At 42.1% G+C, this 13,137-nt stretch overlaps 1 protein-coding gene across 5 annotated transcripts in view; it reads left to right on the plus strand.

Annotated features, from left to right (window-relative positions):
* Positions 1–13,137, plus strand: part of LOC117555391 (GRAM domain-containing protein 2B) — a 55,232-nt gene that overhangs the window by 37,330 nt on the left and 4,765 nt on the right. For all 5 annotated transcript variants that reach the window (XM_034230293.1, XM_034230292.1, XM_034230291.1 and 2 more), the window contains 3 exons: positions 4,408–4,554; positions 11,810–11,891; positions 12,301–12,405. In XM_034230293.1, the coding sequence (XP_034086184.1) occupies positions 4,408–4,554; positions 11,810–11,891; positions 12,301–12,405 (334 nt within the window). The remainder of the gene's footprint in view (positions 1–4,407; positions 4,555–11,809; positions 11,892–12,300; positions 12,406–13,137) is intronic.

Raw genomic sequence — 13,137 nt, forward strand, 5'->3', positions numbered from 1 at the left:
GCTTTAAAAGAAAAAGAAGATTGGCTGAATGAACTCTTGCTTAATGGAACAACACAGTCTCCTCTTGTTGCAGCTCTTGTTGACCTAGTTACAGGTGTGCGTATGGTGATAAAATGCCTGAGCGGAGGTGAGGTAAGGCCGTGTATTATTTTGTACATGAGGCAAGCATTTGCTTATCTAATTACATTTTCCCAGCTCAACAAGTTGTATTTTGTGAGTATTGGGCAATGATGAGAATAAACTGATTGCTTATCTACTATTTTAAGTGTTTGTTTGTATAATGATTCCAGGGGTTTAAGAGTGGTTGTGCATGCATGTGACCAGGTTGTTAAGCAGTAGGTGATGTGAGATAGAACCATAGAGTGCATGTACATCATCTGTTGTCATGCAGTCTCTGGTAAACCTCAAATTTGACAGACTGAATTTGACCCTGTTGCAAACCTTTTTCACCTGAGACTTAAAATTGAGTCTTGAATCAATTAAGACCCCCAGGTATTTGTACTGTGAGACCACCTGTAGCCTCTCCCCGGACACAAACACATCTGGCTCAACGCAGGAGGACTTGGTTTTGGTGAAGAACATACATACAGTTTTACTGACATTTAGTTGCAGACAGCATTGCTCCAACCAAGCTGTTACATGAACCATCTTGTTCGTCAGTTCAGTAGCCACTTGTGTCAGACTGCCTCCGTGAACATAAATTACAGCATCATCAGCATACATTTGGATATTTGTGTCAGGACATATTGATGGTAAGTCGTTTATATACAATGAAAATAACAATGGACCCAGAATTGACCCTTGTGGGATACCTGTGGACAGCTGGAGGTTAGATGATTGATTATTCTGTACTCTGACATACTGAGAACGGTTGAACAAATATGATTCTATCCATTTAAGTGTTTGTGTGGAGAAGTTAATGCTGGATAGCTTAGATATGAGTTCATTACCCCTGAGAAACGCTCAAGGGAAGAGATTAACAATATAGGGATGTAATGTAACACCTGAACACGCTCCACCATTAAACAACAAGGAGAGAAAAGAGAAGGCGGGCCGTCGTGTCTTATTACGCCGTGGAGTTATTTTACCAGCAGTAACAAAGTCTTTCTCGTGGACGCACTCTGTCATGAACCCAGTTTTTGGTGGATCTTATTCCTGGTCTAACTTTTCCTTTCCCTGTGTCATATCTGTTTGTACCAGGGGCGGATCTACGGGGGGGGGGGGGGGGGGGGGAGGGGGGGGCAGCTGCCCCCCCCCCCCCACTGTAGAGCCTTGCCCCCCCAGCTGCCCCCCTAACTTTTGTTTCCCTAAAACTGAACTAAAACAAACCTACACTATTTTTACAAGCTTCTCAAGCAACAAAACAAGCATTACATTAGTTAAAAGTGAATCATTTTAAATATAATTTTAGGCCCGTTAAAAACGCAGCTACGGCCCTGTTAGACTGCGGAGCGGCGTTCACACAGACCGCGGCTCACACCGCTGCAGAGAGGGAGCGAGCTGTCCCAGCACCTATGGATCAGCTTCCCCTGGGAGCATTTCCCTTTCCACTAGTTTTGTTTTTACTAAGGACGAGAGCTTGAAACTAAATATTAATAAAACGCTGCCGTTTGAATCGATAGCGTTTAACAGACGGGCTCTGTTTGGGGCGTTACGTTACAAAATACTACGCAGACAGCGTTAGCTGGGAGATCGATCACTTTGCTAAACTACGCGGTAGCCTACTATTAAATCCACGTAAACTACACATCACAGCAATGAGGCCAGATCGATGAAACCAGGATACATCCTTTACTGTCAAAACTGGATCCAAACACAGCTGCCTGTGTGCGCTTGATCAATACTTTCTGATGTTATATTTATGATATGCTACATATTAGCTAGGCTACATGGCCTAAAGTTATACAAGCATTTGTACCAGTGCTTTTCACAAGTAGACTCTTGCAGGCCAGAGTATAGGAGTGATTCAACAACAACACAAATACATATGAGAAGTGATCAGGACGAACAGAAAGAGGAAAAGGAAAAGAGAGTTCACTGAAGAGACCAGGAAGGTCAGAGCAGGAGGAAGAGGAGGAGATGAAGAGACCAGGAGGGTCAGAGCAGGAGGAGGAGATGAAGACATTAGTGAAGAAGAAGAAATGTATGTGAGGAATAAAGATGAAGTATCACCCCCAAAACACACCAGGAGCGTCTGCGCCGCGTTACGTTGCGGCTGCGCCACGCTGCGACCTCCTCCTGCAACAACACACACCAGACGTGTTTCAAAACGTTGCAGTTGTTGTTGATTTTGGAATATTTCCTGGACATTTGTACTTCTACAAGTAAGTAGGCTATACGTAGTTAAATGGTTTATGTTTGTGTCTGTTTAAATCGTGTTTATTGTTGTTATTTCCTATTTTGTTGTGTTGTAGACTACAGACACAGTTAATAATAATTGTAATATTAAATTGTATATATTGTATATAAATTGTGTGTTTCTCCACTTCCATTATGAACACCTCGTCGTCCATGGTGCGTTTCGTAGTGGAGGTGTTGTGGGGTCTGCTAAATTAGTATATGTGGGGGATGGGCCTGGCCCGGATGCTCACCTTTCCACTTCCTGCGAGGGCTGCCTGCCCAACTTTACCTTACGGCTGCGCCGCGGCAAAAATAGGATTCATCCTAATTTTAGAGAAGCGCTGCGCCGAGCCGCTTCTGGGACGCGTCTGAGCCGTAACCCGGCGCGTGTGGTGTAATAGCACCCATTGACTAGAGTGGCCGCGATTCTTACGACCGCCGCGGCGCGGCCGTAACGCGACGCAGACGCTCCTGGTGTGTTTGGGGGTCAGAAAGAGGGACAGAGGCAGGGATCAGGAGGCAGATGAAACTCCAGTTGGACCACATGGTATGTTCTTATTCTCCTTACATATTCCATCACAGCAGCACAATCTAGCAGCTCTTAGTATTGACAAATATTGATTGAAATGTGTTGCTGCACAGGTCACCTTCAGCTCTCTGAAGAGATGGGTGATGTCATTTGTGTACTTAATTATAAGTTGAAATGTTGAGTTTGTCAATCTTAATCTGAAAATACAAAAACTGAAATATAGGTAAGAGAAGAAACTGACACTTTTGTTGACAAGCATATGATTATATTAGCAGCAACATTTTGGGATAATTGGCCATTTTGATTGGTTTGATATTAAATTAATATGTAATAATGCTTAGTGAGGACATGCAAATATGTCGGTCTAATACTAAGAAAACCAATTTTTTTAAAACAAAATATATATTTAGTTTTACATTGTAATGCAAAAAAACCTGTTCCATTAATTCATTGCTTTAAAATACATTTTGTAGTTTCCTTTCATTTAAAATGGTTGAGGTAAGCTTGGGGGACTCAAAGGGCACCCGATTGTTTGTCTGAACACCTTGTTTCTCTTGTGCATTAAGAACACTTGTGTTAGGGCATGAAATAACAATAAATAGGTTATATACAGTATAAAATACCACGTACTGTCCGCCCTCCCATGCCACCCTGGCATGACCTCTTGCCCCCCCTTTGCCCCCCCATGTAAAATGTTCTAGAACCGCCACTGGTTTGTACTCCTTTTTCTTGTGTTTTCTCCTGCTTGTTTCTGTTGTTTTTCCTGTCCTGAAACCACCTAATGCCTGCACTTTATCCCCTCAACTGTTCTGCTTTTATATAAATCCTAGACTATGGTAGATATAGTCAAAGGAATCTAGACATTTGAACTTTAGTGCAAAATGTCAGAGGGTTAAAGAATGATGAGAAGGAGAATTCATCCGGACTTATACAACCGCAGTCCTAGGAGAATCAGACTGCAGTTACAGTACACTCAGGGACACTTGCTACTCGCATTATCTTTGTTTGACAGTCACAAAATGTTACAACCGCAAATAATTGTGGGATAGCATAATCTCGTTTCCTTCGTCAAGGATGGTTCAGTTTATCCTATGCTAAAGCAGATAATAAAAGAGGTATTAAAATGCATTTCTTATCATGTAGAGACTTTCAACAGCTCTTATCATGGCTGCCGCTTTGGAAGTTCCAACTCTTTTCATTCTGTTAGCAACCTTCCTAAACAAACAAGACAATTTGACCACAACCCTGGCTCTCTGTTTAGTCTTTGTCCGAGTCTTGTTGGTTGTACATCGGGAAGCCTTGTCTTGTCCAGACCATGGCTTTTAAAAAAAGTTGTTTCTGTTAGATGTGTCTCTGTCTACTGCGTTTGAGTCCACCGTGCTCCACTTTCCATGACAGACGTAAAAATAGACATGACACAAGGAAAGAAAAAATAGAACGGGAAACCGATCAACTAAAATCTGGGATGTTGACATATAAGGGTTTCCATTGAAAAGTCTTCCTATTCACACTGCTTTGTGTTTCTCCAATGTTTGCAGGGTTCCCTGTTCCTCCGTTTCTGGATGTGTTGAAGCGCACAGACAGTGCAGCTCCACCTGAACATCCAGACCATCAGCACAAAGTGAAGAGCCAGCACCAGAGCAAGCAGATCCCAGACAACTCGCAGCATGCTCCACACTACACTGGTACGATTGTTGTCTCACAGCAGTGGCGTCCACAAAGAGTTTTCATAGGCTTGGCCAGTTGGCGTCATTAAACATCTAGGGTTGACACACCAAAACCAAAAGCCATAACTGGATTTATGTAACATTAACATTGGTAGTTAATGTTAGCAATAATCTGATGTACAGACTCACAGTTAATTTGTGAGCACTTTCCAGTCAACTGGTTGCTTGACTTGTCAAAACTTGAGAAAACGTGCTGCCAGTTGAGGCAGTTACTATTTCAGGAAACAACATGGCGTGAGTCATGCTCATACAGTAAATGTTCTGCTATTATTCCAAACAATCCAAATTGAGGCAATAAGTGGGCAACACATCACCTAGTTTGAAAGTTGCGTGAGCCAGGCGCATCACGCTGGATGGACTACTTTTACCTAAACTAATTCTTGCAAAACAGAACAGTGACACCGCAACAGTTGTCAAAGCTGCAGCACTCCCACATTGCATTGCATTACTTATTCTTTCAATTGGTAAGATATGGAAAGAGTTGGGACACTGATGTGCATAGACCAAGAACAAGAAGGTTAATTTCTGAGTTACGCAACAGGCCTTATGTGTCTATAAATACATGTGATTACTTAGTAGTTGTACTTTTCCCTAAAAACACAAATATACAGCTTTTATTGGAAGAAAATTGGGAACAAGCCTTCCTCAATTTTAAAACACCATCCAAACCCATGTTATGTATTGTCAACTCCAAACGAAGGGCCAGCCATTGTATTAGCTGGTTGTGCTATCCCCCCCCCCCCCCTGGCAGCACCACCTAATCAGTACAACCTGCTGTAGTATCAAGTCTGTAATACTCCAACTGCACTCAACCAGGGGTGGTGCCAGGGGGGAGCTAGGGGGTGCGGAAGCCAACACAGGTGATATGATTAGGCCAATGGCCAGCACCCATTAGATTTTTGACCTACCCATAGGCTAAATTACTTTGTGACACTTGAGTGCACATGTTAGCTAGAGCGCCAACTTATTTGCTAACAGCAAAGTGAAAAATGTATAGTTTTTTAGTCCTTAAATGTCCACTTGTGGACACTCAATCAAAACCACCTGAAAGCGAGAGGGATTCTGCACATAATAGGCCTCGTGAGTACAAATAGCTTACTTCTGACTGGGTCTCTGTGTTTCATTCAAGCTCTGCTGTGTGTGTGTGTGTGTGTGTGTGTGTGTGTGTGTGTGTGTGTGTGTGTGTGTGTGTGTGTGTGTGTGTGTGTGTGTGTGTGTGTGTGTGTGTGTGTGTGTGTGTGTGTGTGTGTGTGTGTGTGTGTGTGTGTGTGTGTGTGTGTGTGTGTGTGTGTGGGTGTGTGTGTGTGTGTGTGTGGTGTGTGTGTGTGTGTGTGTGTGTGTGTGTGTGTGTGTGTGTGTGTGTGTGTGTGTGTGTGTGTGTGTGTGTGTGTGTGTGTGTGTGTGTGTGTGTGTGTGTGGTGTGTGTGTGTGTGTGTGTGTGTGTGTGTGTGTGTGTGTGTGTGTGTGTGTGTGTGTGTGTGTGTGTGTGTGTGTGTGTGTGTCCCCCGAGCCATTTTGTGTGCGTGCGCGAGCGAGCGCACCGGTGGGTATCTACCGGAGATCGTTGTGGTTAGCATCTGGTGCTAGCTAGCCAAGCTAACGGATATAAGGAGCTTTTTCAACAACAAGGTGGAGGGAGAACTCTCTCCTGTCAGACTGAGAGTCTCAGATAACCTCAGGTGAAGTAAAGGACTCTCAGTGTTTAGATAGGCTAGTTATCTCAGTGGGTCTCAACCGGTTTGTTTTAAAAGGGGAGTGATTTGTAAAATATCTATAAAGAAATAGAAAATCTGTTTACAGTTCTGTTTCATATGGGTGTTGAGCAGGGACGTGCACAGACATTTGGAGGGGCTATTGCTCTAAACTGGAAAAAGGGCCTCCCCCCGAAAAAAACACAAGACCTTTTGAAAATTGTAACTTGTTTTTAATAGAAACCAAACGATTATTACATCAACTAAATTGAACAGTGATTCACATCTCATAACAAAATAAGCTAAGGCGAGTACTTGCATTCGGTGACTTGATTTTAAAAATGTTTTGCGGTCCATATCTCATTAAAATATCTAATGTTAGTAACTATTAAAGATAAAATGGGGACAATTCTGTTCTAATGTAGTTTGACCATTGTAACTGCTGTGCAGACATACTGATAAAATAGGGCCTCTAACTAATTACCTTAAATAAACTCACTAATTAATGAAACCAGTTCAAGACGCATTATTCTTATTCTTATCATTCTTTATGAGCGGAGTAATGGTAAGGTATCTAATTACTTAGTTATTTAGTATTCAATAACTTAGTAACAGAGATGGTCAAACTAAAGTGGTAGAGACATGGCAGAAATCCTACACTGAAGCGGGACATTGAACTGTTCACCCGTGAGAGGGCGATCAAGAAAAGAGAGAGAGAGCGGCGCGTTGAGGGAGTTTACAGATGAGAAGACACAGAAAGACAGAAGCACAACAACAACAAGTAGGCTATATTTAGGTGTTTTTTTGTAAATAACCGACGGTATCAAGAGTCAACTCAAAATCAAGTTTCCAAAATCCGACACTGAGGTGGTCTTAACGCACCGGCAGATGACAGCGCTGACAAAGTGTGTTTCCCGCAGCGAGACGCTACAATACTAATTGTGGGCTTATCATGTTGATTCGGCCACAACAGAAAAAAGAAAAAGAAACTCTCGCTCTCTCCAGAGGGGCAGGTCAGCCAAAAAGGCCAAACGGGCCGTTGCCCGGGCAACATTAGCCCGTACCTGTGCACGTCCCTGGTGTTGAGAGATGAATCCATAGATCTCTTCATTTTGCTCTCAAAGTGCACCAGATTGATGCTTTTAACTGCAATATTTAAAAAAAAACTTTCCCGGTGGAGCATGCCCCCAGACCCAGGGGCGGATCTACCGGGGTGGCATGGGGTGGCACCTGCCACCCTAAACAATAGCCTTGCCACCCCAGTTGGCATCTTTGTTTTGAAAGAAAAGTTGTGGCTCATCGGACATTTATGAGAGAAAGTCTTGAATGTCCGAGTGCTCGTGAATGCAGCACAAGATGCACCTCATGTAACCCCTCCCCCGTCCCTGGCGCGAGAGTGGAAATATGATTGGTGGCGAATTCACTTGAACCGGGGGACGGCGCAAAACGAGAAGCCTTTCGGACCCAAGCACTGAAGGAATGAGGTAGTTGCGGTCTACACTGACAGAGAAGAGAATGTCAAGTTTGGCTGTACTCAGCATTGAATCAAAACGCACTACAGCTGTTGATCTTAATAAGTTTGTGAGGCGTTTTGCTGAACAAAATAGTAATCGCCGCATTCAGCTGTAATAGGCATGCCAACTTGATGCTCTGCTCACGGATGACTCGATGAGAATAACAAATTGTTAAGATGATGACCTTGTATGCGTGTATATATTTTTTTCTTTGGGGGGTCTGCCCCCAAAAAACAGTTTTAAGTCCTGAGAAAGTAAAATAAGACGGTGTGTAAAACTACACTGCCCAGCCAACAGAAAGTAACCATTTTGATTTAACTAGGCGTGTATGTAAGGACCTTCCACTGGATAATAACTGCAGCGATGTTTATGTTTTAGCTGAATACACGTTTTTTAACCCTAACTGATGCAGTTAGTCACTTCTTTAATGTTTGTTCTTTCTGATGTAAAGTCAAGGTTGTAACTGTATATCAATAATGATATAATTACTTGTTTTTCAAATTTGAAGGAGGGTGAGCAAGCATCTTGATGAACATTCATCATTAACTCCTCCAAAAAATATAGTTTATTCAATAATAAATGAATATGTGAATCATAACAGTTCTTCACTATATCTGTAAAGCGTCTTTGAGCACCTGTAAAAACGCTAACAAATTAAATCTATTATTATTATTATTATTTATTAACAGTGATAGGAATAATATGATTGTTAATAGTATCATATTCATTCAGACAAACATCGATGAGACAGTTAATTAATATACTTATTGCAGCAGTCTGCATAGATTTGGTTCCCCTGCTGGTCGAAGAGTGAAACAAACTCATTCAGTTAAAATTCATTAAATTACGTCTGCCACCTTATGTGGCAGACGCATATGTAAGGCTTTACTGATGTGCCACAATAATATCACCTATGTCATTGAGTTAAAATATTAATATTGTGCCTTTCCAAGTTAATATTGATTGTAGGGGTGTAACGGTTCACAAACATTTCGGTTCGGTACGTACCTCTGTTTTTAGGTCACGGTTCGGTTCGGTACGTTTTCGGTACAGCAGAACAAATTATCACAAAACATTAAATATATATTTGTTAATTATTATTAAACTGTGAATAATGTATTCAAATAAATACAAAATATAATAAAATAAACATTAAGGTACAGCATTTCGATGAACTGAAATAATCTGTATTTGAACTTTACTGTACTAGTACTCACAAAACATAAACTATTAGTTTTGGGTTTTTAATTATTATTAAACTGTGAATAATGTATTCACTCAAATAAATACAAAATATAATAAAATGAACATTAAGGTGCAGCATTTCGATGAACTGAAATAATCTGTACTTGAACTGTACTAGTACCTAAGCAGCCAGTTTGACATTAGGACTTGCTTGTCATTGTATTTTCATGTTTTTTTAAAGAAAAATGAACTTGTGCACATTGCTTGCTGAAAGGGCAGATCTGCTGGCACTAACAATGTGTCCTGCTGTGGAGAACACCCTCTCTCTAGGGACAGAGGCAGCAGATACAGCCAGGTAGCGCTTTGCTAACATGGCAACATAAGGATATTTGGCGTTTTTATTAGCTTTGGCTCGGTCTGAACTTTTTGCGTGTGGTGGAGGCTAACATGCTAGCGGGAGTTGGGTTTGCACTTCAGTCTTTTTTCTTTTGGTACCGGTGATATTCACGTTCGGGTGATGCCTTTTCAAATGAGTGCAAGTGTGATGTATTGCCAGCCGCGTAACCAATGTTAGTTGAACAATGCCGACAAACAGCTTTGGTTCGGTCCACCTGTCTTTGTCCTTCATCCTTGTACGTAACTGCGAAACCAAAATGTTCCCAAACCGGAGACTTCAATGATGCTGGAGGATTTTCGAGCTCAACTTTATCTGCGTTCGCCATTTCGCCAGTTCCTCAAATTACTGACTACATTTGAACGCATCCCTGTGACCAGCTCTCATAGTATGCCTCTCGTCCAATGAAATGACTTGGTCGCTCTATGATATATACCTGAGATTACTTCCAGAAAGTTGTTCATGTTATCAATTTTTTACGTTTAACGCTATATTCGTTCGGTACACACGTGTACCAAACCGAAGGGCCCGTACCGAATAATTTCAGTACGGGTACGTGTACCGTTACACCCCTAATTGATTGATATGATTGCGATTTAAATCAGCATATACTTCTGTCAGGGGATGCCACCCCTCATAATCTCCTGCCACCCTCTTGCCACCCCATGAATATTTGTCTAGATCCGCCCCTGCCCAGACCCCCCTAGAGGAGGTGAGGTCCACTCCCCACTTGTAAAAATAGCACTTTACCCCTGCTTACACCTAGGCCTATATGCTGTGAGCTGATTATCGAGCCTTCATTGTAACAGTCGCGGGTGCACTGTGTGTGCGTGTGAGGAGTGTTGCAGTAGAAAATTCAACTGTAGCGCTGGTGCATTAATGGGAAACCCTTAAAGGTGGGGTAGGTAATTTTGGAGAAACCAGCTTGAGTGCGCTAGAATTTGAAAATACACAACCGGAAAAAATCTGCCACTTCCTTAGAGAACCCCTCCTCCAACACACACGAACGCGCACATGACCAATGAGGGCACGAGATAAGTTTGTGCACAGATGGAAGGCTGACAGGCAGGTAGGCCATCCAGTTATTTTAGCCGGGCCGGCTAAAATAATTGGTCGTGCTTTTTACAGCGCCACGGCTTCCACAGATGACATTTTATTATGGATTTTTTGTTAAAGCACTTAAGATATTCATTGCTATCGGATGTTAAGAGCATTGCATGCAATATAACAAAAAGTGTATCTCGAGCCGGTTTCTCAAACTTACCTACCCCACCTTTAATGTTTGAGCACCCTCTATGAAACGTCAAGCTACCCCATAGCACCCCCTAGAGAAAATCTCTGGCGCCGCCACTGCACTCAACACATTCTAAAATAATCCAAATTGGATCTAAATATTGTTTTATCCAACACACTGTAGCCACAAACTGTCCAATATGTCCTAATCACACACAATTGTTATGCTTATGGTCAGAGTTGGGTGTAACGCGTTGTCGGTAACGGAGTAGTGTAACGCATTTTATAATTCAGTAATCACACTACAGTTAAGCCTACTAACATTGCCCCGACACGCATTACTTCGTTACTTTTATAAAATCAGTCATAATCACACTGACAGACAAGAGGGGTTTCCGCCCCAGGTTTATATGTAGGGTACGTAATCTGCGCGTCCACATCTCCACGTACAGTGCTGCATAAACATGGCTGAGTCAGCGATAACTTTCGAGGGGTGGAGGTATGCCCATTATTTTGAGTTTGTCCGAAGAATAGACAGGAATGTGACGGTGAGGTGCAAACTGTGCCCAGGCCAGAAGCTGTTATCCACTGCTGTAAACACCACGTCAAACCTCAACAAACACCTGCAAAGAACACATGCTAAGGTCAAGCTAATAGCTAAGGACCCCTGAACCCAGAGTGAGGATGTTGTGAGTGTGCCGACTCCGAAGCAGCAACAATATAATTTAGAGGACCGGTAAGTTACCGGTGCTGTAGGTGCGCCGCAGTCTGCGTGATCTGCTTGTAGGGAGGGGCGGGCCGGCCCTGCGAGTAAAGTAACGAGTTACTTTATGTAGAGATTAACGAAGTAGTGTAATATATTACTTTTTTTAAAGTAATATGTAATATATTACTTTTTTTTAGTAACGACCCCATCTCTGCTTATGGTTAACTATTTCAACCTGATAAGGTTGACATTGTCCTTCCTTATGGGACAGTTGTTGTTAATGTTGAGGTTAGACAACCTACACCCCAAGGGAGATAAGTAAAAGAGTGCATCAAAAACTGTATAGGATGGACATTTTCAATGAGGTTCAAATGTCCCTTGTGACAAAAAGTTGATAAATTACAACCCATTTTTCTCCTTACTATATTTCACAAATCAATAAAATAACCAATTACGTTTTTCAGAGTAACAAACATATTTTTCCTTTCAGTTCCGGGCTCAGAGCTGGTGATTGACAGCAGAACTCTGAAACCAGTTTCTCTCAACACACTGCTGTTAATCTACCTGTTACTGTGAGTCCACTGCCAGTCAACTCATAACCATTCTATTGCCATGATTCTTACATTCATCTTAATTAATTGATGAGGTACATGTTTCAATTTGATCAGTAAATTATTAATTAATGTATTTTTTCTATTCAATTGTATATTCACGTATTTGTTAATATGTACATTTCTTTATTCAACTAAAAATAAGTACGTTTTTGTTTTCTGATTCATTTTCACTCACACGTTAACTCACTCCTCGTGTGTGTGTGTGTGTGTGTGTGTGTGTGTGTGTGTGTGTGTGTGTGTGTGTGTGTGTGTGTGTGTGTGTGTGTGTGTGTGTGTGTGTGTGTGTGTGTGTGTGTGTGTGTGTGTGTGTGTGTGTGTGTGTGTGTGTGTGTGTGTGTGTGTGTGTGTGTGTGTGTGTGTGTCCCAGAGTGTGTGTCCTGTTCCTGTCTTCCTGTTACCTGGCCTTTAAGGTCGTCTCATTGGAGCAGAGACTGACTACGCTCGGCTCCGTCTCCGAGTTCCCCCACCAGGAGTGAGTTCACAAAAAATGTCACCTTTAGCTACAGACTGAACTAGAAGAGCAGGATGAATGTATGTATACATGTTCCTACTTATTGAAACACCTCACCTTCAAATGTTTTCAGACTTATGGATTGTCAAAACCTATGTATTTGCAGATCCCGTAAATGTATGTCTCCCTAAGTTGGCAAATATGGGACCAATTTGTTACGCTATGATAAGACTTTCCCACAGGCATCTACTGTTTTTCCAACCCTGTATATATTTAACCACTTCCACATCAACCCTGCTCCGCGCGACTGTGTTATGGATGTTTAAAGAGAACGTCAGCCCCATCTAAACAACGCTCTAGTATTATCAGGTCTACTTGGGGAAAAAGAAAGATATGAGCCGCTTCATTTGATCAATTTGTGTATATCAGACCACAAAGATTTAGCTACAGTATCTACCCCTCCCCTCCCCATGGTCCCTCTCCCTCACTTCCTAATTGGAGACAATTCCCTGCGGGTTGAGTGGACTGCAGCTCCGGAGACCCCCCCCCCCCCTGTTAGCCACTGTAGGAACTCCCGTTGCAGTCAGTTCAAGTTCAAGCCATGCTGTAAAACGTTACAGCAGTCTTGCCAACCGGAGTATTTGATATACTCTGACAGTGTTGGAATGTAACAAAGTACATAATTTGTATACTCAAATAATGTAATTCTGTACAAAACATGACAAACAAAAAAAACCTAAATATTAGGCTCCA

Source organism: Gymnodraco acuticeps, unplaced genomic scaffold (assembly GCF_902827175.1).
Source record: "Gymnodraco acuticeps unplaced genomic scaffold, fGymAcu1.1, whole genome shotgun sequence".
NCBI classification, from domain to species: domain Eukaryota; kingdom Metazoa; phylum Chordata; class Actinopteri; order Perciformes; family Bathydraconidae; genus Gymnodraco; species Gymnodraco acuticeps.